Consider the following 26,181-nt stretch of genomic DNA (forward strand, 5'->3'; position numbering starts at 1 on the left):
CTTTAAATTTCCAAGTGGCAACATTGCCTAGTTTTACTCCTACCTCTCTGGCTTCTCCTCACTGTCCTTGGCAAGACCTACTCCTTTATTCAACCTCTGTGGAAAGAATGCTAGTTGTATCCCAACTATCCATTCTCCCTCTCTCCATAATAATAGAATCCTCTATTTTTAGTTGGGCATTGGCTACCCAAAATAAAGTAACTGACTACATTTTCCACTTGCTTTTTGTACTATGGCAGTGTAACTAAGATCTGGCCAAAAGTATACAAGAAGTGATATATATGAATTCTTCCTCCCTTCTTGTACCTGCTAAGTACTTTTATACTACCTCTAAGTGTTTGGTCTAGGCCTCTTGTCTTCTCTATCTACACTTTCTCCCTGGTTTATCCCATTCAGGTCTATGGCTTTAAATAAAAATTGTATGCTGATGACTCTCAAATCTTTATCTCTAGTCTGAACTTCTCCCGAGAGTAGTATTTTAAATGCCTACATGACATGTCCACTTGATGTCACATAGACATCTCAAATTTAACATGGCCAAGACAGGCCTACTGATCTCTATTTATCTGCCCCCAAAATTGCTCCACTTTGAGTTTTTGCCATTTCAATAAATAGCACAATCATCGACCCATATGCTCAGGCAAAAGGTCTAAGAGTTATTCTCAATTCAGTTTCCCTCATTCACTATATCCAATCCATTAGTGGCAGTCTACCTCCAAAATACATCCTGAATCATACCACCTCCACTGTTATAACTCCATGCCAAAACATAAGCATTCCTCACCTGAACTATTCCAATCAGTTAAGTGGTCTCTGTAATTCATCCTTCATCTTAAAAGATCACAAAGTGATCAGCAAAAGTGATCTTAAAGGATCATGTCTCTCCTTATTAAAATCCTCAAATTGATTCCAAATCTAATTGGAATAAAATCTAAACTCCTATAAGGCTCTACCTGATCCGGTGCTTCCAACCTCTTCATCAAGGACTTCCCTTTCCATGTTTTCCATGTTCCAGCTAGGCTGGTCTTCTATCTTTAAACATGTCATATTTGTTGTTTATCCTGCATGAGGTTCACGGTACTTTTGAATCTGTGGCTCAGTATCTTTCATCAGTTTTAGAAGATCCTTAGTCACAATTTCTCACATCTCCTTCTAGGGCTCCAATTTTATGTGTGTGTGTGTGTGTGTGTGTGTGTGTGAGAGAGAGAGAGAGAGAGAGAGAGAGAAACCTTTACACTGTTTCCCATGTCTTACACTCTGTTATGTGTATCCCACCCTTTTTCTCTCCATGATTTGGTCTAGATATTTTACTTTGTCTTATTTTCCAAGGTTTTCTTCAGTTGTGACAAACCTGCTGTTAAATACATCTGTTGAGATTTAGTTTCATCTACTTAGCTTTGAATATCAGTTATTGTATTTTTCAGTTCTAGAATTCAATTTGATTTTTTAAATAGTTTTAAGTTCTCTGATTTCCTGTATTGATGACTAATTACACTTATTGTAAAAAGTCTGTCTTAGATCTTCTCCAAATCTGTATCTTCCATGGGTCTGTTTTTATTATCTATTTTTCCTTTTGATTTTGGTCATGTAGTCATGTCTTTTAGTATGCTTGGTAATCTGTGTGTGTGTGACAACCTGAAGAAATAATTTTAGGCTCAGAGTAATGTTATTCTCCTCCAGATAAAATATATTGATACATTTGCTTCTGGCAAGTAGTAAGGTCAGGGATTGAGTTAACCTTCATCCAAGCAGCAACTGAGCTGATTGGAAGCTGAATTTCAGTTTTTGTAAGGGTTGATCTATAGCCACTACACTCCTTCTTCTAGGCTGAAACTCTTAGAGAGTCTTAGACTAAAAGCTAAGAGAGTCCCAACTTAAAGCTTAGAGAGTCCCAACTAAAAGCTTGGGGTATTTACCAAGGCTCCTTCTGCTGGTGGGCCCTGGACTCCATTTTTGTCCCCTTAGTCCTGTAAAATTGCCAGAATCTTAGCTCAGCTTCTTAGTCTCTCCATCACTGCTTTTGGCTCAGCTCCTTAGCTACTGCTTACAAATGAGAAAATGCTTTGAGGGTAAAAGCAATGCCAAATGTCAGGCTCATCTCTTTAAGCTTCCCCGGTCTATGATTCTAAGCCTCTTAAATCCTTACTGAAGCAGCTTCTGATGTCTTCAAGCAGCTATTTTTAATATTTTGTCTAGCTTTTCTGGTTGTTCTCAGAGGGAAGGGTGGCCTGTAACAAGTCAGTCCATTAATTTCAGAAGCATAAATCCCCAGGTTTATTATAATCTTAGTGCCTGTTACAGAGTGAATTGTGCTCCCCACAAAAATATGTTGACATCTTAACCCACAGTACCTCAGAATATGACCCTATTTGGAAACAGAGGAGTCTTTACATAGGTAATCAAGTTAAAATGAAGTCCTAATCCAATATGACTGGTGTCTTAATAAAAAATGGGAAACCTGAACATAGACATGCAGTGGAGCTAGACAGCTACAAGTCAAGGAAAGCCTTGTCTTCAGAGGGAGCATGGCCCTGCTGACACCTTGATTTTGGACTTCTGGCCTCCAGAACTGTAAGACAATAAATTGTGTTAAGCCACCCAGGTTGTGGTGCTTTGTTACAGCAGCCCTAGTGATCTAACAAAGGGCTTTTTAACTTTCAGGTCTGTGACAGTTAATTTTATGTGTCAACTTGACTGGGTCATGGGGTGCCCAGATATTTGGTTAAATATTATATCTTAAGGTATTTTTTGCAATGCAGAAAGTATTTATACAGTTGACTTTACTAAATTTGCTTTATGGGTTCTCACTTTTACATAATAATTAGATAGGATAGGTAGAGTAAGTTCAGTAAATATTTCCATTTACCAAGCATGGTAAGAGAATGCTAGTGGTTCACCAATATCTCTTCTCTCCTTCTTCAGTGTTGGAATCTGACAGCCACTCGGTTAGAAACTACATTCACAGCTTTTCTTCCAGTTTGTCACGATCACATAGCTAAGTTCTAACCAGTAGGACATGAGCAAAAGCCATTAGCACCACTTTTGAGTCACGTACTAAAAAGGAATACATTTGTTCTCATGTGGCTTTTTCTTCATTCTCACTGGTGGAGAGATAACAAGACTAGAGCAACTTCCTTGGATCTAAAAATGGGCACCATAGAGTGAAGATGGCAGAGCTGCTCTACCAGCTCTGGATCCCTTGGCTACTACCCTAGAGAGACATACACTTCTATTTTGTTTAAGTTATTGCATATTTGGGTCTCTGTTTTAGCAACTTATCATATATGCCTTAACTAATACACCAAACCATTATAGTCTGAAGAACTGGTTTATTTCAGTTGAATAAGCCCTACCTTAAGTAGCAAAAAAAAAAAAAGAAAAGTTAAAAAAGGAATTCTGAGTTATCCTCTACCATAAATTGGTTACATATTTTCCTTTTCTTAAAATTCAAAGACAGATCATCTTTCAAAAATCATGATTTAAACTCCATTTAGAAAAGGTTTCTAAAAAACTAAAGATAGAACTACCATATGACCCAGCAATCCCACTACTGGGCATATACCCTGAGAAAACCATAATTCAAAAGGACACATGTACCCCAATGTTCACTGCAGCACTATTTACAATAGCCAGGACATGGAAACAACCTAAATGTCCAACAATAGATGAACAGATAAAGAAGATGCGGTACATATATACAATGGAATATTACTCAGCCATAAAAAGGAATGAAACTGGGTCATTTGTAGAGATGTGGATGGACCTAGAGTCTGTCATACAGAGTGAAGTAAGATAGAAAGAGAAAAACAAATATCGTATATTAACACATGTATGTGGAATCTAGAAAAATGGTACAGATGAACCTATTTGTAGGGCAGGAATAGAGACGTAGACGTACAGAATGAACATGTGGACACGGGGGGAAGGGGAGGGTGGGACGAATTGGGATATTAGGTTTGACATAAATACACTACCATGTGTAAAACAGACAGCTAGTGGGAACCTGCTGTATAGCACAGGAAGCTCAGCTCGGTGCTCTGTGATGGGTGGGATGGTAGGGGTGGGAGGGAGGTCCAAGAGGGAGGGGATATATGTATACATATAGCTGATGCACTTCATTGTACAGCAGAAACTAACACAATATTGCAAAGCAATTTTGCTACAATAAAAAAAAAAGAAAAAGTTTCAAAGTAAGAGTCACAGCAGGAATTAAGGTAGCAAGGGAAGAAGGTAGAATGATTTACTTATATCTTGGTTAATCCTAATAACTCAATGAGGAAGTTATTATACCCTTATTTGGATGAGGAAAACTGATTCTTAAAAGTCAGGAGAGAGCTTCCCTGGTGGCACAGTGGTTGAGAGTCCACATGCCGATGCAGGGGACACAGGTTCGTGCCCTGGTCCGGGAAGATCCCACATGCTGCAGAGTGGCTAGGCCCGTGAGCCATGGCCGCTGAGCCTGCGCTCCACAACGGGAAAGGCCACGACAGTAAGAGGCCCGCGTACCGCAAAAAATAAGTCAGGAGAACTGCTTAAGGTTTCACAGTTAATAGATGATATATCTGGGATTCAAACCCAGGTCAATATGATGCCATACACACTTTCACAGCACCATCCTTCCCTTAAAAAAGCCTCCATTCAACTATTGCTGCTCCAAATGACTATTTTAGAGGTCTATTTTCATTAAAGGCTTAAAACCTATAAAACGTATGTATGTGCTTGTGATATATTTTAACTGAGTAAATTAAGCAGTATAAGAGAAATTAAAATACAATCATATACATCATAGTGCTATCAGTTCACTCAAAAAACAGAATAAAAAAGCTAAAAACACAACTTTTTATCCGATACAGAAGGATGCAAAACTGGAGTGGAAAAGAATGAGGCAAGGGACTCTTGCTTTTCATTCTAAATAGTTCTCTATTTAATTTCTGAACATGTATATGTTATTACTTTGGCTATTTAAAAAATGTATATAAAATGTAAAACATGAAGTTTACATTTTAAAGCAAGTAGTTTAATTCACCAGTAGTGGCTTCCTAATGGATTTCTCTTTTTCACCCCAAAGAGGTAGGATATATATATGATATATATTAAGTTGAAACAATCTGAGATTGCAATTTTTTTAGATTATTGGTAATATGCTTCCACTTAATAAGTGGAAAAGGAACTATATAAAAAAGAAAACATGGACTTAGAATCAGAAAGATTTGTGCTTGAGTTCCTACTTTGTCAGTTATTAGCTAAGTGAATTTGGGCAAGTAACAACCTCTCTAAGCCTTGGTTTTCCTGAAAATGGAAAAAATAACACATATCTTCAGGGTTGTTATTAGACACAAAATACGTAAAGTCCCTAAAACCAGTGCCTAATAAAGAAGAGAGACTTAATGAATGGCCGGATGGAGACATTTACAGTCCCCAAACTAATACAAATAATTATATGTACAGTGATGATGAGATGAAGGTTCTTGAATAATATTTTAATTTATAACTTCAGATTCCTCATATTTGTCATAGTAATTTAAATTATGCTGCAAGTGTGAAGCGAAATTACATATAACAGTTCTAACAATAAAGTACAGCTAAATAAAGTGAGTCAGTGACTATGGAACTTATCATGGTTTCTGAAAGGGGAGAAGTACTAGGCTGTTTTTGTACCTTCCTCACAGATACTCTGTAGATACAAGGGTCTAGGATGCCTGTGGCGGCGCTTGCACTCATTTTGCACATAAATGAGAACTTCTTTCTCCAGTGAACACAGTTTGCTTGCACCACCTCCCTGAGGGAAAAAAAAAAAAGAACCAGTTAATTAACTAGTATTGATGACATGTTAAAAAATAAAAAGCACACACACTCTTTCACTCAAGTCTGTAATGCAAACATGACATATTAAAAACCAGTATTTGGAAACAATGAAACTTGAAGAAAACAAATTCCTAACAATGTGATCTGAAAATCTTTAGAAAGTTTTATTATCCACAGGAAACTGAAAAAAAAGTGAATTTACTTATCAATTTAATCAATATAAACTGATGCTTCACTATTCATTCATTCAACACACACTACACATTTGTATTAGATGTGATGAGTATGTGCTAGGTGATTAAAATACGAAGATCAGAATGACAGTGTGTCTAACGTTATATGGCTTACAGTTTACTTAGTGTAAGAGACAGAAATATGAACAATACTTATTCTAAAATGAGCTACTGTCACAGTTTCACTCCTATTCCAGCCATAAGAGCAACAGCAGCTACCATTTATGGACAGTTTACCACATGCTATTTAATCTCACAACAACCCTAGGAGGTAGCTGGCATTATCCTCACTTTACAGGTAAGGAAACTGAAGCACAAGGAGAGAAGATAACTCTAGGTCATTTAGGTAGGAAGTAGCATAACTAGCATTTAAACTAGGCTCATTTAACTCAAAAGTCCACTTGTCTATTTTGTCCAACAACTCTGCTCTTTCAAGTTTCCAGGCCTCTGTACATGCTGTTCCCTCTACCATTCCCTTAGAAAGGAAGGATAATTATTCCTCTAACATCAGAAGAAAAGAAAGGCAGTGGGCAAAAATAAAGACAAAGCTGGAGAAAGCAAAACGGAAAGGCAAGAGAGCCCAGGTTAGTTTTCATTTTCTTAGGAAAGTAATAGATGAGGTTACTTCTACAGGATGATTGATAGTAGCTGATGGGCGAGCTGTAAGTTTAGATAAAGGCTGAGGACGGTGAATGTGACAGGGAGTCAACTTAGTAGCTGCCTCAGTGAATAAAATGAGTTTGTATTGGGACAAATCAATCTGGTTTTATGGATTTCTTCATCAATGCACAGAAATCCAAGAACAAGAAGTGCAAAAACAAATATAATTTAAAAACCAAGTATGTGTTTGTGTGTGGTACGTGCACGCATGTTTACTTATATACATGTAAACAGACATGCAAACAGAGAGGAGGGTGTGTGTTTTATCATAGGTTTAACTGTCATAACTTTAGCTTTTTTTTTTTCATTAGGAAGCTTTAGGTGATTTAATGAATTATGATATGACAAGAATGTATATGTGTTCCTAGGGGAGTTTCCCTAGCAATCCAGCAGGGGTGCAATTTATCTGTATGGTCACAACACAGGCAGATTGAGAGTTGTTTGGCAAAGGACAGATCTGAAGGTGTTTGTCAGGCAACCTAAGGCATCCACAGTAAGATGAGAAGTAGCTAACCTGTACACTCAAAAATAGTGAATTAAAAAAAAATCATTGAATAATAATGAAAATAACAAGCAAGAAAAAATAAAACCAGAACTTTTTTTATTTTTGTTTCTCTCTCTTGGCCTCAAGACTTGGGTCAAGACATCAGCCATGGCCTCTGAAGCTTCCCCAAAAAGGTATGCAGATATAACAATGTCCCAGTACTCCTGGACCCTTCAAGAGTATGCTGGGCTTCAAGGCACTTTGCTGTTCCTGTTACTGAGACCACCGATATAATGATCAAGAATCAGAGATAACAGTAAAAAAAAAAAAAAAAACCTGTTATTTTACTTTTCTGATAAAATTACATTAAAACTTCTGGTTAAGGATGGCAGTTTGGGTACCTGTATTAGCCTCTGCTCCCTCCCCAAAATCTTCTAAATTTAAAAAAAAAAAAAATTTGAAGTCACCATCACCAAGGACAAAGAGAACCAGACAGGAGACAAAAAGAAGTGGACAGGGACAGACAAGTGATAAGTGATTAAGCAAACTGAAGAAAGCTGAACCTTAAGCTGGTAATAATGAAAGCCATGAGAAGGAATCTAAAATTGGTCTTGAAGTAGAATGAAGGAAGCCCAAAAGGCAGAAGGATTGATTGAAAACTGTTTTAGAAACAGAACCTCAGATCCTGTGACCCCTGCAGAAGACTGAGATCATTCTCCTGACAAGGTAAGACAAAGGGATCTCTGAAACACCTGACTTGAGGGCAAGGTATTGAAAATGGCATGATAGCATGACCATATTGGGGGAGGTGGATTAAAGATGACTCACTGAATGCTGAAGCCTCCAATCTTCTCCCTTAACCTGCCTCCTCAGAATGCTGGAGCCAGGGCATATTCTTCAAGATGCGGAAAGAATATTCCCTGGGGAAGCCAATCAGCCCCAAAGAAAATGAGACGGATGTTGAGGGTTCCCAACAAAACAATCTACAGTGAAAATCTGAATCAATGAGCACCCGCCATATGCACAAAGCTAATTAACTTTTAGTGCTTCGTAGTAAATGAGCAGACACTTATCTTAATATGAAAGACAGAGATAAAAAAAGAGCAAAAAGCAACTTGAAGAAAACAAAGTCTATGCTGGAAGAAGAAAAGATTCTCAGAGAGAAAGAAAGTACATCTACCATACAGGAATAGGACGCTGTTAAATTTTAAAAAAGGAACATACGGGAAACTAAAAAGTACTCATGGAAAACAAAACTACTGGGCTTGATATTCTGTTTGTGATTCCAGATCCACTCTGCCCTTTGCTGTGGCCCAGGAGGCTGGCTTTTATGGACTATATCAACCAGGCTCCCCTGCCCTCTGCCTCTGCATGTGCTAAAGGGACAAACAACGCAAAGATGGAGCGCAGGAGAGAGAAGTTGGTGTATTTTTCTCCTGCTCCTTCCCTGTCAGGCCATGTGAAAAACAGGGAAGTGGCTGGGGACTGCAATTTTCCACAATATACCTTGTAGAACTTAGACTCTAAACTATATACGTTTAGGGACTTTCCTGGAGGTCCAGTGGTTAAGACTCCATGTTCCCAATGCAGGGGGCATGGGTTCTATCCCTAGTTGGGGAACTAAGGTCCTGAATGCCGCATGGCATGGCCAGAAAAAAGCCAAACAAAAAAATAAACTATATGTATTTATAACTTGGTTAAAATAAAAACCAAATTTAAAAAGTTGTCTAGTATTGAATAATCTGAAAATGGGAACAAAAGTATATAACATTGCAAGCCATTTTTTTCTAACTGCTTAAAAAAAACAACCCAAGAACCTTCTTTATTGGCTAATATATGAAAATTAAATGGTATCTTAAAACGTTTTTCAGCCAATTATTCTAGAAATTATGTCATAAGTATAAAAAAATCCATTAATACTCAGTGCAAAACCCTAAAACTTTGCTTTATATTCTGCTCCTTTTCATTACTTTGTGAAACAATTCCTCAGCAATACTAATTACAGAAATACATCTGTAGATTTTTACCTAGTTTAAAATGCCCTTATAATGTAGCAGCCTTTACATACCAAATGGTATATGCTATCACAAATGGAGGGCAGCTTTGGCCTGAGTAATGAAAATAAGAGAAATCAAGCAAACTTCATATGTAGGTGTTTTTCTTTAAAAAACACATAAGTAGGGCTTCCCTGGTGTGCAGTGGTTGAGAGTCCACCTGCCGATGCAGGGGACAAGGGTTCGTGCCCTGGTCCGGGAAGATCCCACATGCCATGGAGCGGCTGGGCCCATGAGCCATGGTCACTGAGCCTGCACGTCCGGAGCCTGTGCTCCGCAATAGGAGAGGCCACAACAGTGAGAGGCCCACATACTGCAAAAAAAAAAAACCCAAAACCCCAAACAAACAAAAAAACACATAAGTAGGAAAGGAGTATCTACAGAAACATTGGTCTAGTTTGGCTAGAGAGTGGAGGAAGGCAACATTAAGTCTGGTAGACTTGGGAAGAAACAAGAGATTAAAAAACTTTACCAGTACAAATACAGGTAGATAATTGATATCATAGTATAGAATAGAGGTAAAGAATAAGTTTTCATAAAGGATATAATGTTAAATCTTAAGGGAAAAGAGTATGCTTCTATAACCCTATGTGTTCCCATCTACTTACTACCATCCTCTTTCCCTTCAGACCCAAGCTCTTTGAAGATCATGACGACAACAATGACAGCATTTATTGAGTGCTTATTATACAACAGGCATTGTTGTAAATACTTTACATGTATTAACTCATTGAGACCTCAAAACAACGTTATGAGGAAGGTACTATTAGCTCCATTTTATAGATAAAAGAAAAGGAGAAAGTCAGTGACTTGTTTGGAACTGGAATTTGAAGACCTTCTACAGTGTAGACAATTTCCTTCCATTTCCTCACCTCTTAGTTACTTTTCCATGCCCTCACTCAGGCTCCTGTCCTCCACCACTCCCCTGAAACTGCTCACCAGTGAACAATTAAGTGCCAAATCCAATGAGTTCTTTTTTATTATCGTAGTTGACTCCTCTTATATGTTCTGGAAATACTCTAGTCCCTTTCTACTTCTGTGACTAGTTCTTCTCAGTTTCTTCTATCACCTGAAAATGCTGATGTCCACCACTTAAAATGTTGATGTCTCTATCTCTAGCTTTCTTTTCTTTTTACTTTTATGGCCTTAACTACTATGTATACACTGAGAATATATAAATTTGAAGTCTTCTACTTTAGTCATTGGATTAATATATCCACCAATTTACTAGCAATCTCCACCTAGAATTCTTAGTCTCTAGGAAAGGCTTTAGGCCTCTGACCGCTGTCCATAATGGTACTCACCAGTAGGCTGGTTACCCACCAGCTTAACTAGTTAGCTAAACTAGTCAATGGATTGCCCAGGTGCATATGTGATAGAGATTGCCAGTTGCTTATCCAATATCCAGTCTTGTCTCTTCTGTAAAAACAGAAACCTGGGACTTCCCTGGCGGTCCAGTGGTTAAGACTTTGCCTTCCAGTGCAAGGGGTATGGGTTCGATCCCTGGTCAGGGAGCTAGGATCCTACATGCCTCATGGCCAAAAAAACCAAAGCATAAGACAGAAGCAATATTGTAGCAAATTCAGTAAAGACTCAAAAAAAAAAATTGTCCACATTAAAAAAAAAATCTAAAAGAAACAAAAACCAAAACAAACAGAAACCTGATTTTATTCAGAATGGCAATGTGTCCAGTTAAAAGACTGCATTTTCCCATTCTTCCTTGCAGCTTGGGGTAGCCATGGGATTGAGTACAAGCCAATGATATAAATGGAAGTTACTGGGTATAACTTCTAGAAAGACACAAGAAAAGAAATATAGTTAAGATATGTCCTTTTACCTTTCCTCTTTACTTCCTTCCTCTACCTAGAAAACTGTAATGACAACAGTTAGAGTGTCAACGGCCATCTTGGACCATAAGGTTACCTTGAGGAAAAGCAATGTGATGATAGTGCACAGAGACAGAAGAAAGATGGGTCCCAATAATCATGCAGCCCTGTCTCCCTCCAAACTTACACCTTATTATTTAAAATGCTTATCTGGGGTTTTGTTATATGCAGCTTAACCAAATCCTAATTGATATAGCCTAAGACTGATCATTCCCAAATAAAGGAATCTGTAAAATTCAAATGTTATTCTCATCATGGTAGGTGCTCCAGGAATCCCACAGTCCTGTTCTCCTCATTTAAAATTACTGTATGAAGCAAGACAGAGTAAGAGGTTCCTAGCCCTCATCCTCTTACAGAAAAAACTATTTGGCAGACATCCACAAACAAAAGTGGCTTTGTGGGAACCTTGGGGTCCAGGTAGGAGGCTGTGACACTCTGATGGAGCCCAAATACTAAGGAGGGCTGCTTTGAGAAGGCAGGCCTGCACTGCAGTTGGTACTAGATTTATTAATTTCCTTTGGTGATATCATGTTTACCTGACTCTTTGTGATCCGTGTAGTCTTGCATGGTGTCTGTGCGTTTGAAAGAGAAGACACCTCTTCCAGTCTTTACAGACTGGTTTTGGCAGGTAAAGACCTTCTCCTGCCAGAAGACTTCAATATCTCACTCACTATAATGGATCGATCATCCAGACAGAAAATCAGCAAGGAAACAGAACTGGACAACACTATGGGACCAATGGACTTAACAGATATATACAGAACTTTCAATCTATCAGCAGAAGAATACATGTTTTTCTCAAGTGCACACCGAACATTCTTCAGGATCAATCACAAGTTAGGTCAAAAGAAGTCAACAGATTTAACGAGATCTAAATCACTCCAAGTATCTTTTCCATCCACAATGGAATGAAACTATATACCAATAACAGTAAGAAGATGGGGAAATTCATAAATATGTTGAAACTAAACAACATACCCCTGAACAACCATTGTTCAAAGAATAAATCAAAAGGGAATTAAAAAAATATCTCAAGACAAATAAAAACAAAACCACAACATACCAAAACTTATGGATTGTAGAAAAAGCATACTAACTTTACAGCAATAAACACTTCCATTAAAAAAGAAAGATCTCACATAAACCTACCTTTATACCTCAAAACCTGAAGAAGAAGAAACTAAGCATAAAGTTAGAAGACTGAAGGAAATAATAAAGATTATAGAGGACATAAATCAAATAGAAAAGCAATAGGAAAAAATCAACAAAAATAAGAGTTGCCTATATAAAAAGTAAACAAAATCAACAAACCCTTGGCTAGATAAATTTGAAAAAAGAGAGAAGACTCAAATAAAACCAGAAATGAAAGTGGAGATATTACAACAGATGCTTCAGAAATAAAAAGGACCATAAGGGGCTATTAGGAACAATTACATGCCAATATACTGGATGACCCAGAAGAAATCAATAAATTCCTAGAAATACACAACTTATCAAAACAATCAAGAAGAAAAAGAAAACCTGAACAGACCAATAAAAAATAAGGAGATTGAGTCAGTAATCAAAAACCTCTCTACAAAAAAAAACCCAGGACCAGCTAGCTTCATGGGTGAATTTTACCAAATACTCAAAGAGGAATACCAATCCTTCTTAAACTTTTCCAAAAAACAGAAAAGAGGGAACACTTTGAAACTCATTTTATAAGCAGCAGCATCCTGATACCAAAGCCAGACAAAAACACCACAAGAAAATAAAACTACAGGCCAATATCCCTGGTAAAGATAGATGCAAAAATCCTCAGTAAGAGTGTTTCCTGTGGGCACCACGGAGTTGATATTCAAGTAAGAAGAGCTCTCCCGGCCGTCGGTTCTGGATGCCCTCCACCCGCACGGCTGCCAGCCTGTGTCCACCCTCAGGGCAATGACCACGCTCTCTCCATCTGTGATCCTGACCCGCTTCAGCTCCTAGAGCTGCTCCAACGGGTCGCGGTTCTGGCGCATGGCGGACAGGGAGGAGGCCACAAGGTGTGTCACCAGCACGTGCAGAGGACTCGCCATCGCAGTGTTCACTTCGAGGAGACTGGCGCCACCCAAGGAGGCTGAAATCAAAGGACTCCAAGAAAGCACAGTCACAAGAGAAAGGAGGGCGAATACCTAGAAGCATCACTTAGAGGAGAGCCACGTAAGAGAGCTGTCCCATGAAGACAGCTGAATCGACTTTTGTGTGAAATGAAGGCATGAAGATTTAGAGGCACCTCCAGTGTGAGGGCTTTTAAACTGCCACCCCTCTCCTGAGCCCTCTGGAAGGAAAAGTCAGCCCAGCTGAAGGCGGGGGGGAGTCAAGGAAAACCCTCTGGACTTGTGTACATCGTATCCTTGGCTTTGGAGTTTAAGAACAAGAGAGAGTTAACCACGTCGCAAGAGAATCCATTGCAGAATGTTTCAAGATGTAGAACCCTTATATGTGAAGTGTCCCTAATGAAGTTGGAGCATCCACACTGAAATTTCTTCGTGTTGTGGAATTGAAGACTGCTACTGGAAAGCTGCATCATGAGCTGCTTGGGCTTCTAAAGTGTCCAGTGGATTTTTAATTACATAAGCCGTGTGGATGAAAGGCTCTTGGTGCTGCAGCCAGGAGTCAGTGCTGTGCCTCTGAGGTGGGAGAGCCAACTTCAGGACACTGGTCCACAAGAGACCACCCAGCTCCATGTAATATCAAACGGCGAAAATCTCCCAGAGATCTCCAACTCAACACCAACACCCAGCTTCACTCAACCACCAGCAAGCTACAGTGCTGGACACCCTATACCAAACAGCTAGCAAGACAGGAACACAACCCCACCCATTAGCAGAGAGGCTGCCTAAAATCATAATAAGTCCACAGACACCACAAAACACACCACCAGACGTGGACCTGCCCACCAGAAAGACAAGATCCAGCCTCATCCATCACAACACAGGCACTAGTCCCCTCCACCAGGAAGCCTACACAACCCACTGAACCAACCTTAGCCACTGGGGACAGATAGCAAAAACAGCAGGAACTACGAACTGGCAGCCTGCAAAAAGGAGACCCCAAACACAGGAAGATAAGCAAAATGAGAAGACAGAAAAACACACAGCACATGAAGGAGCAAGATAAAAACCCACCAGACCTAACAAATGAAGAGGAAATAGGCAGTCTACCTGAAAAAGAATTCAGAATAATGATAGTAAAGATGATCCAAAATCTTGGAAATGGAATAGACAAAATGGAAGAAACATTTAACAAGGACCTAGAAGAACTAAAGATGAGGCAAGCAACGATGAACAACACAATAAATGAAATTAAAAATACTCTAGATGGGATCAATAGCAGAATAACTGAGGCAGAAGAACGGATAAGTGACCTGGAAGATAAAATAGTGGAAATAACTACTGCAGAGCAGAATAAAGAAAAAAGAATGAAAAGAACTGAGGAAAGTCTCAGAGACCTGTGGGACATTAAATGCACCAACATGCGAATTATAGGGGTTCCAGAAGAAGAAGAGAAAAAGAAAGGGACTGAGAAAATATTTGAAGAGACTATAGTTGAAAACTTCCCGAATATGGGAAAGGAAATAGTTAATCAAGTCCAGGAAGCACAGAGAGTCCCATACAGGATAAATACAAGAAGAAATACGCCAAGACACACATTAATCAAACTGTCAAAAATTAAATACAAAGAAAACATATTAAAAGCAGCAAAAAAGGGAAAAACAACAAATAACACACAAGGGAATCCCCATAAGGTTAACAGCTGATCTTTCAGCAGAAACTCTGCAAGCCAGAAGGGACTGGCAGGACATATTTAAAGTGATGAAGGAGAAAAACCTGCAACCAAGATTACTCTACCCAGCAAGAATCTCATTCAGATTTGATGGAGAAATTAAAACCTTTACAGACAAGCAAAAACTGAGAGAGTTCAGCACCACCAAACCAGCTTTACAACAAATGCTAAAGGAACTTCTCCAGGCTAGAAACACAAGAGAAGGAAAAGACCTACAATAAAGAACCCAAAACAATTAAGAAAATGGGAATAGAAACATACATATCGATAAATACCTTAAGTGTAAATGGACTAATGCTCCCACCTAAGACACAGATTGGCTGAATGGATACAAAAACAAGACCCATATATATGTTGTCTACAAGAGACCCACTTGAGACCTAGAGACACATACAGACTGAAAGTAAGGGGATGGAAAAAGATATTCCATGCAAATGGAAACCAAAAGAAAGTTGGAGTAGCAATTCTGATATCAGACAAAATAGACTTTAAAATAAAGACTATTACAAGAGACAAAGAAGGACACTGCATAATGATCAAGGGATTGATCCAAGAAGAAGATATAACAATTGTAAATATTTATGCACCCAACATAGGAGCACCTCAATACATAAGGCAAATACTAACAGCCACAAAAGGGGAAATCGACAGTAACACATTCATAGTAGGGGACTTTAACACCCCACTTTCACCAATGGACAGATCATCCAAAATGAAAATAAATAAGGAAACACAAGCTTTAAATGATACATTAAACAAGATGGACTTAATTGATATCTATAGGACATTCCATCCAAAAACAACAGAATACACCTTTTTCTCAAGTGCTCATGGAACATTCTCCAGGATAGATCATATCTTGGGTCACAAATCAAGCCTTGGTAAATTTAAGAAAATTGAAATTGTATCAAGTATCTTTTCCGACCACAACGCTATGAGACTAGATATCAATTATAGGAAAAGATTTGTAAATACAAACACATGAAGGCTAAACAATACACTACTTAATAATGAAGTGATCACTGAGGAAAACAAAGAGGAAATTAAAAAATACCTAGAAACAAATGACAATGGAGACACGACGACCCAAAACCTATGGGATGCAGCAAAAGCAGTTCTAAGAGGGAAGTTTACAGCAATACAATCCTACCTTAAGAAACAGGAAACATCTCGAATAAACAACCTAACCTTGCACCTAAAGAAATTAGGGAAAGAAGAACAAAAAGACCCTAAAGTTAGCAGAAGGAAAGAAATCATAAAAATCAGATCAGAAATAAATTTAAAAGAAATGAAGGAAATGATAGCAAAGATCAATAAAACTAAAAGCTGGTTCTTTGAGAAAATAAACAAAATTGCTAAACCTTTAGCCAGACTCATCAACAAAAAAGGGGAGAAGACTCAAATCAATAGAATTACAAATGAAAAAGGAAAAGTAACAACTGACATTGCAGAAATACAAAAGATCACGAGAGATTACTGTAAGCAACTCTATGCCAATAAAATGGACAACCTGGAAGAAACAGACAAATTCTTAGAAATGCACAACCTGCCAAGACTGAATCAGGAAGAAATAGAAAATATGAACAGATCAATCACAAGCACTGAAATTGAAACTGTGATAAAAAAATCTTCCAAGAAAGAAAAGCCCAGGACCAGATGGCTTCACACGTGAATTCTATCAAACATTTAGAGAAGAGCTAACACCTATCCTTCTCAAACTCTTCCAAAATATAGCAGAGGGAGGAACACTCCCAAATTCATTCTATGAGGCCACCATCACCCTGATACCAAAACCAGACAAGGATGTCACAAAGAAAGAAAACTATAGGCCAATATCACTGAGGAACACAGATGCAAAAATCCTCGACAAAATACTAGCAAAAAGAATCCAACAGCACATTAAAAGGATCATACACCACGATCAAGGCTGCTTTATTCCAGGAATGCAAGGATTCTTCAATATATGCAAATCAATCAACGTGATACACCATATTAACAAATTGAAGGAGAAAAACCATATGGTCATTTCAATACATTCAGAGAAAGCTTTCGACAAAATTCAACACCCATTTATGATAAAAACCCTGCAAAAAGTAGGCATAGAGGGAACTTTCCTCAACATAGTTAAGGCCATATATGACAAACCCACAGCCGACATCGCCCTCAATGGTGAAAAACTGAAAGCATTTCCACTAAGATCAGTAACAAGACAAGGCTGCCCCCTCTCACCACTCTTATTCAACTGAGTTTTGGAAGTTTTAGCCACAGCAATCAGGGAAGAAAAGGAAATAAAAGGAATCCAAATCGATAAAGAAGAAGTAAAGCTGTCACTGTTTGCAGATGACATGATCCTATACATAGAGAATCCTAAGATGCTACCAGAAAGCTACTAGAGCTAATCAATGAATTTGGTAAAGTAGCAGGATACAAAATTAATGCACAGAAATCTCTTGCATTCCTACACACTAATGATGAAAAATCTGAAAGTGAAATCAAGAAAACACTCCCATTTACCATTGTAACAAAAAGAATAAAATATCTAGGAATAAACCTACCTAAGGAGACAAAAGACCTATATGCAGAAAACTATTAAGACACTGATGAAAGAAATTAACGATGATACAAGTAGATGGAGAGATATACCATGTTCTTGGATTGGAAGAATCAACATTGTGAAAATGACTCTACTACCCAAAGAAATCTACAGATTCCATGCAATCCCTATCAAACTACCACTGGCATTTTTTCACAGAACTAGAACAAAAAATTTAACAATTTGTATGGAAACAAAATAGACCCCGAATAGCCAAAGCAATCTTGTGAACGAAAAATGGAGCTGGAGGAATCAGGTTCCCTGACTTCAGACTATACTACAAAGCTACAGTAATCAACACAGTATGGTACTGGCACAAAAACAGAAAGATAGATCAATGGAACAGCATAGAAAGCCCAGAGATAAACCCACGCACATATGGTCACCTTACCTTTGATAAAGGAGGCAGGAATGTACAGTGGAGAAAGGACAGCCTCTTCAATAAGTGGTGCTGGGAAAACTGGACAGCTACATGTAAAAGTATGAGATTAGATCACTCCCTAACACCATACACAAAAATAAGCTCAAAATGGATTAAAGACCTAAATGTAAGGCCAGACACTATCAAACTCTTAGAGGAAAACATAGGCAGAACACTCTATGACATAAATCACAGCAAGATCCTTTCTGACCCACCTCCTAGAGTAATGGAAATAAAAACAAAAATAAACAAATGGGACCTAATGAAACTTCAAAGCTTTTGCACAGCAAAGGAAACCATAGACAAGACCAAAAGACAACCCTCAGAATGTGAGAAAATATTTGCAAATGAAGCAACTGACAAAGGATTAATTTCCAAAATTTACATGAAGCTCATGCAGCTCAATAACAAAAAAACAAACAACCCAATCCAAAAATGGGCAGAAGACCTAAATAGACATTTCTCCAAAGAAGATATACAGACTGCCAACAAACACATGAAAGCATGCTCAACATCATTAATCATTAGAGAAATGCAAATCAAAACTACAATGAGATATCATCTCACACCGGTCAGAATGGCCATCATCAAAAGGTCTAGAAACAGTAAATGCTGGAGAGGGTGTGGAGAAAAGGGAACACTCTTGCACTGCTAGTGGGAATGTGAATTGGTACAGCCACTATGGAGAACAATATGGAGGTTCCTTAAAAAACTACAGATAGAACTACCATATGACCCAGCAATCCCACTACTGGGCATATACCCTGAGAAAACCATAATTCAAAAAGATTTATGTACCAAAATATTCATTGCAGCTCTATTTACAATAGCCAGGAGATGGAAACAACCTAAGTGTCCATCATCGGATGAATGGTTAAAGAAGATGTGGCACATATATGCAGTGGAATATTACTCAGCCATAAAGAGAAACGAAATTGAGATATTTGTAATGAGGTGGATGGACCTAAAGTCTGTCATACAGAGTGAAGTTAGTCAGAAAGAGAAAGACAAATACCGTATGCTAACACACATATATGGAATTGAAGAAAAAAAAAAGTCATGAAGAACCAAGGGGTGGGACGGGAATAAAGACACAGACCTACTGGATAGTGGACTTGGGGATATGGGGAGGGGGAGGGGGAGGCTGTGACAGAGTGAGAGAGTGGCATTGACATATATACACTACCAAATGTAAAATAGATAGCTAGTGGGAAGCAGCCGCATAGCACAGGGAGATCAGCTCAGTGTTTTGTCACCGCCTGCAGGGGTGGGACAGGGAGGGTGGGAGGGAGGGAGACGCAAGAGGAAGGAGATATGGGAACATGTGTGTATGTATGGCTGATTCGCTTTGTTGTGAAGTAGAAACTAACACACTATTGTGGAGCAATTATACTCTAATAAAGATGTAAAAAAAATCTATTGGCAAGAAATTGTTATTTGTTATGTTTACAGAGAAAAAAATCAAAGGGGTTAAAATTTCACCAGATAGAATGTGGACCAGAAGTGTTTCTGCTTCCTGCTATTTTTTCCGTTATGGGTTTATGTTTATTATTTCCCTGATTTATTTTGTTCAGATTTCAGGTTGAAGTGGAATTAACTATGAGGGTTCAGTCTGCCAACTGTAACCAGAGGCTCCAACCACTCCTCCTTTTTTTTTACTGAAGTATAGTTGATGTACAATGTTATGTTAGTTTCTGGTGTACAGCAGAGTGATTATATATATATCTTGTTTTTCATATTCTTTTCCATTATGGTTTATTACAGGATATTGAATATAGTTCCCTGTGCTCTACAGTAAAAAAAAAAAAATCCTCAGTTAAATAGTAGCAAACCGAATTTAACAAAATATTGAAAGGATAAACATATGCAAAATCAATGTGATATATATACCACAGTAACAGAATGAAAGATAAAAAAACACATGACCATCTCAATAGGTGCAGAAAAAGCATTTGACAAAATTCAACATCCATTTATGATAAAGACTCTCAACAGAAGAGGTGCAGCAGGAGCTTACCTGAACACAATATGGACCATATGTGAAAAGCCCACAGCTAATACCATAATCAATGGGGAGAAACTGAAAGCTTTTCCTCTAAGTTCTAGTACAAGTTCAGAAAGCTCAGTCTCACCACTTCTCTTCAACATTGTACTGGAAATCCTAGCCAGAGCAGTTAGATAAGAAAAAGAAATAAAAGGCATCCAAATTAGAAAAAAGAAGTAAAATAATCTTTATCTGCATGTGACATTATCATATATGTAGAAAACCGTAAAGACTCACCACCAACAAAAAAGATTAGAACAAATATATGGATTCAGTGAAGCTGTAGGATACAAAAATCAACATAAAAAAAAATCAGGGTATTTTCTAGACACAAGCAATGAACTGCCCAAAAAGGAAATTAAGGAAACAATCTTATTCACAATAACAACAAAAAGAATAAACTACTTAGGAATAAACTTAACCAAAGAGGTAAAAAACCTGTAAACTGAAAATTATAAAACATTGATGAAAATTAATGAAGACACAATGGAAAGATATCCTGTGTTAATAGATTGGAAAAATGAATATTCTTAAAATGTCTGTACTTCCAAAAGTGATCTACAGATTCAATGCAATCCCTACAAAAATCCCAAAGGCATTCTTTACAGAAATAGAAAAAAACAATCTTAAAACTCACATGTAACCACAAAAGACCCTGAATAGCCAAAGCTATTTTGAGGAAGGAGAACAAAGCTGGAGGCATCACATTTCCTGATTTCAAAATGTATTACAAAGCCACAATAATCAAAACGGTATGGTATTGGCATACAAACAAATATAGACCAATGGAACAGAATAGAGAGCCCAGAAATAAATCCACCTATGTACACTCAACTGATTTTTGACAAGGGTGCCAAGAACACACAGTGGAGAAAGCAGAGTGGTGCTGGCAAAACTGGTTATCCAATGCAGAAGAATGAAATTGGATCTGTAATTACCTCACACCATTAAAAAAAAAAGTCAACTCAAAATGGATTGAAGACTTAAACACAGTACCTGAAACAGTAAAACTATTAGAAGAAAACAGAAAAAAAGCTTCTTGATATTGGTCTGGGCAATGATTTTTTGGATATGATATCAAAAGCACAGGCAACAAAAGCAAAAATAGACAAATGTGATTGCATCAAACTAAGAAGCTTCTGTACTGCAAAGGAAACAATCAGCAGAGTGAAAAGCAGCCTATGGAATGGAAGAAAACACTTGCAAACCATATTATGTGATAAGGGGTTAATATCCAAAATATTTAAGGAACTCAAACAACTCAATAGCAAAAAACCCAAATAATCTAACTAAAAAATGGGCAAAGGACTTGAAAAGACATTTCTCAAGTGAATATATACCAAAGGCCAACAGATATATGAAAAGATGCTCAACATTGCTAATCATCAGGGAAATGCAAATCACCACAATGAGGTATCACCTCACACCTCTTAGAATGGCTATTATCAAAAAGACAAAAGATAAATGTCAGCAAGACTGTGGAGGAAAGGAAACCTTTGTACACTGCTGATGGAAATATAAATTGGTAAAGCCAGTATAGAAAATACTGTGAAGGGTCCTTAAAAATTAAAAATAGTATTATCAGGGGATATATGTATATGTATAGCTAATTCATTTTGCTGTACAGTAGAAACTAACACAACATTGTAAAGCAACTATACACCAATAAAAAAATTAATTAAAAAAATAGAATTTTCATATGATCCAGCAATCCCACTTATGGGTATACATGCAAGGGAAATGGAATCAGTATCTTGAAGAGATAGATGTATTCCCATGTTTACTGCAGCATTATTCACAACAGCCAAGATATAGAAACAACCTAAGTGTTTGTCAGTGGATGAATGGATAAAGAAACATATATATATATATATATATATATATATATATATATATATATATATATAATTCCACCACAAAAAAGGGAATGCAGTAACATGTATGGACCTGGAGGGCATTATACAAAGTGAAATAAGCTAGACATAGAAGGTCAAACACTGCATGATCTCATTTACACGTGGAATCTAAAATAGTCAAACTCACAGAAGCACAGAGAATGGTGGTTGCCAGGGTTGGGAAGTGGGGGAAATGGGGAAATGTTGGTCAAAGCATATAGAATTCAGTTAGGCAAGATAAGTAAGTTCTAGAGATCTAATGTACAGCATGGTGACTATAGTTAACACTACTGCATTGTATACTTGAAATCTGCTAAGAGAGTAGATCGTATCGGTGAGGTGATGGATATGTTAATTAGCTTGATTATGGCAGTCATTTCACAATGTATATGTATATCAAAACATCAAGTTGTACACTTTAAATATAAACAATTTAAATTTGTCAATTATACCTCAATAAAGCTAAAAAAAGTTACTGTTTGAATGAAATGCTTTGGAACCTATCCATATTTTTCATGACTTGTATAGCCTCACCTCATGAAGTCACAGATAAACTCAGGCCCACTTGCTAGGGATTAAGACACTATCTAGACACATGAATATCGCCTCCCAAGCAGCAGACTGACATGTGAGCTAGGACTTTGGAAGAGATTCTTATGTGAGAGTAAGAAAGTCTAAGGAGCCAAGAGATCAGGCTGGGATGAACTGGGCTATGAAAAGTATACTAATCTATTAATTAACTCACAATGTGGCACAGTAAAGAATCCTTACTGGAGGAGAAACCCAAAAATGATGAAGGCAGAGCATAATATTCTGGACAATATACTGCCAACCACAGTAAACAATAAATATTTGTGAACTGAACACATAAATGTCATTCATGGGCTACAAATGAACAGTCCCAGCTACCAATTCCTGCCTGTATTACTTCACACCTATTCCTAAATCAACCTCTTTCATGTGTCTAGCCCCACTACCCTAATTCCGTCCCTCAATAGTTCTTCCCTGAAATACGGCAAAGGTTTCCTAAATGGCCCCCATTCAAACCTACCTTCCTCATGTTACCAGAGAGCTTCTTCTAAGATACAAATTTGGTAATGTCGTTCCTCTGTTTAAAATTCCTCACGGCTTCCCCATCTCAGATTAGGTCCAACCTCCTTCACATGGCATCTGCATGATTAGGCCCCTGACTATCTTTAGTCTCATCGCTTGATGCTTTCTGTCTCATACTAATTGTAATTTTCCATTTACTTCACACTACTTCTCATCTGTATGTATGCCTTTGTTCATGATGTTTTCTTTCCCTCGTACTCTATCTACTCTCCCTTTCAACTACTACATTCACCAGTTTAATTTTAACTCATTTAGATTAGTTATTACCCACTCTAGGAATCTTTCCCTGACTCAGCCTCCAGGTGAAAGCCTGGTGTCCTGTATGACCTGGCCTGCCTTGGTCCCCTGAATACCTCAGCGACCACCATTCCCTGTCCTAGAGCACTGCCATCCAGGGGAGCGGCTGACAGGAACTGGTTGAGTTGGCCTCCTCCATCATTACATTCAGTCCTCATCCCCCAGGATGTGGTCCTAATTTCCTTTATCCTTGCCTTGTTTCTGGCAGATTCTCCTATGATTATATATTTCAAATGAACCAATATTGTAAATAAAAAAATTTATAAGCCTAAGATATTCCTGACTATGCTCTTTCTTAACAGGAACTCAAGTAGAAATAAATATGTTAATTTAAATAATCTTTTAGATTTTGTACTATCAAAATAATAGCCTTGGAGTTTGAAACAATTTATCCAAATAAAAAAATTTTTGTGTGCTTAAGGCAATTACTCAGAATTTTTTTTGTGGTAATCTTTAATGCATACACACACACACACACACACACACACACACACACACACACACACACACACAGCTGGCAGAAAGCTGTCCAGACAACACAAACAAACAAAGTGGCCAAGTTAGTTTGTGACAGTTTGTTATACTGATGGGTTACCATGGAAACAAACTCAGACTACTTGGCAACCGAGACAAAAGTCACATTAGTAAATGCTTTCCATTTTGTGACTCATTGATTTCCTATGAGTCTTATATGGTTGCTTAACCATTTTCAAGCAACAAAGGAACAGAATATGATTCGTGTTGATACTGTGGAAAGCCAAGTATTTGTAAGATAAAATGATAAAGCTGCTGATTGTGAAGTATGTAAGCAGGGGACTTAACAGAAGATAAATGTTGCTATTGCCATTGTTTATACTTCAAAGAGTCAAAGAAAATCTAAAAAGTCTTAAAAAAATAAAAATAATATAAAATGAAATGAAAATTATGGATCTATTTTTTATGACTGCTTAGTTACTGTACCAGCGAACTGCATTACTTAATATTCTAAGAATAACTTGCACATGTATACTCTAGGCATAAAATTATGCCATATCTTGGTAACGCAAAGCAATTTTTTTTCTGGACTTTTTTCTTTCTATTTAATATTTTTTAAACTAATTTTTATTGGAGTATAGTTGCTTTACAATGTTGTGCTAGTTAAAGCATTTTTAACTTATTAAAAACAGTGATAAAAAATTGCTATGAGGAATGCAAGCTGTTTTGCCAGACAGCATTATTGCACGCATGTTAAGAGCTTGTATCCAGAGCCAGTCTGCCTGCGTTCAAATCCTGCTTCTGCTACTTGCCGGTTGTCACTCTGGACACAGTCCTTAAACTCCTCTCTGCATTTCCGTTTCCTCCTCTGTGAAACAGGGATGGTAATAGTACTTATACCTCATGGGAATTTTGGGAAACCAAGTGAATTATTACACTTGGTATTTGAAATAATGCCTGGTTTATAATGGACCTCAATAATAAATGCTAGAAATTGTTACTATCAAGGATATAAGTAGTTCTAAGTCCATTTACATTTGCCCTCCACAGAGAAATAATGGTTAAATTTGTGAGAATTTTCTTCAGCATTAATGGAGATTTCTATTTTATGAAAGATATATAGATTCCTGAAAAAATGAACCTTTGGAAACTGAGGCAAAAACAATATTTTGAGACTCCAAGGATAAATTAGATCTATAAAGTTGTGACTTTAAAATATAACACTAAGGATTAATAAATCTCTCATACCCCAGAGGTTATTTTTGGCTTGAGGAACTCAGAGGACAGTACCACCGTTCAGTGGAAAAAACTGAACACAAGATTTTTTTTCATTCATTCATTCACTCAGCTGTACATTCATTCATTTTGCTGGTAGTGTTAGTGAGAGAAATTATAATCCAGTTTTGGACATCTTGAGGTTGAGGAACCTGAGAGTCCCTGTGATACTGTAACTTATCAGAAATATATATTTGTTCATTCAGATGACCAAAATATACTTCTCATTTATATTTGGTCTTCATCCATTATTCCTGGCTCACAGCTCCCCAAACCCTTGGAATGTCCTATGCTGATATTGATAAAGGTGTCTTTTGCTTTGTGAATGATGTGACTTTTGGATTTCGTGGGAGGTTGGGGGCTGGTAGACAGGAGAACTGACCACGTGATTAGAGGATTGGAACTTTCGGTCCCACCCCCTGATTTCTGTGGAGGGGAGAGAGGCTTTAAGGTTGAATCAATAGCCATTGACCAATGATTTAGACAATCCAGACTATATAATGAAGGCTTCATAAAAACCCAGAAGGATTGAGTTTTGGTCCTTTTCCTGAGAGCTTCCACATCAGGGAACCAGAATGTTTCCATGTGCCACCATGCTAGAGTCTGGAAGTCTATGGAACACTGACACATAAGATATAGGAGAAGAAGGGGGCAGGCAAAGGAGATTCAAGTGTAACAGAGAGAAACAAAGGAGATCATGTTATCACCAAAAGGTTTTTAAGAAGGAATTGCTCAACAAAATCAAATGTGGCAGAGAGATCAAGTAAGATAAAGATTAAAAAGAAGCAACAATGAAGTCACTGATAACAATGACAAATGCAGTGTCGGTGAAAAGGTGGGGGTGAAGGCAGATTACTATGGGAAGTAGAGACAGGGAACACAGACAATTGATTTCAAATATTTTAGTGATAGAGTGGAAAAAATTAGGGTAGAAGCCAGATGGGGATATGGGGTAGAGTGAGGATTTCATTTCAACATGCTTTAGTGTTATAGGAGAGAACCAGGAAAGAGAAAAAGTCAAGGATCTGAGAGGATATGAATGATGGAGCCAGAGGGGACTCACTGCTGCGAATGTCAGACGGGATGGGATTCAGACAATAGCTGGGGAGACTGGCCCTGGACAGAAGGGGCTCCTCTTGC

The 26,181-nt window shown here is 37.8% G+C and overlaps 1 protein-coding gene across 1 annotated transcript in view; it reads right to left on the minus strand.

Moving 5' to 3' along the window:
- The window catches only part of EEIG2 (EEIG family member 2), a 104,663-nt gene that overhangs the window by 50,073 nt on the left and 28,409 nt on the right, over positions 1-26,181 (minus strand). The window contains exon 2 of the mRNA XM_082834345.1: positions 5,659-5,779. Within this exon, the coding sequence (XP_082690471.1) occupies positions 5,659-5,779 (121 nt within the window). The remainder of the gene's footprint in view (positions 1-5,658; positions 5,780-26,181) is intronic.

The sequence above is a fragment of the Leucopleurus acutus genome, assembly GCF_964270905.1.
Source record: "Leucopleurus acutus genome assembly, chromosome: 2".
In the NCBI taxonomy this organism is placed as follows: domain Eukaryota; kingdom Metazoa; phylum Chordata; class Mammalia; order Artiodactyla; family Delphinidae; genus Leucopleurus; species Leucopleurus acutus.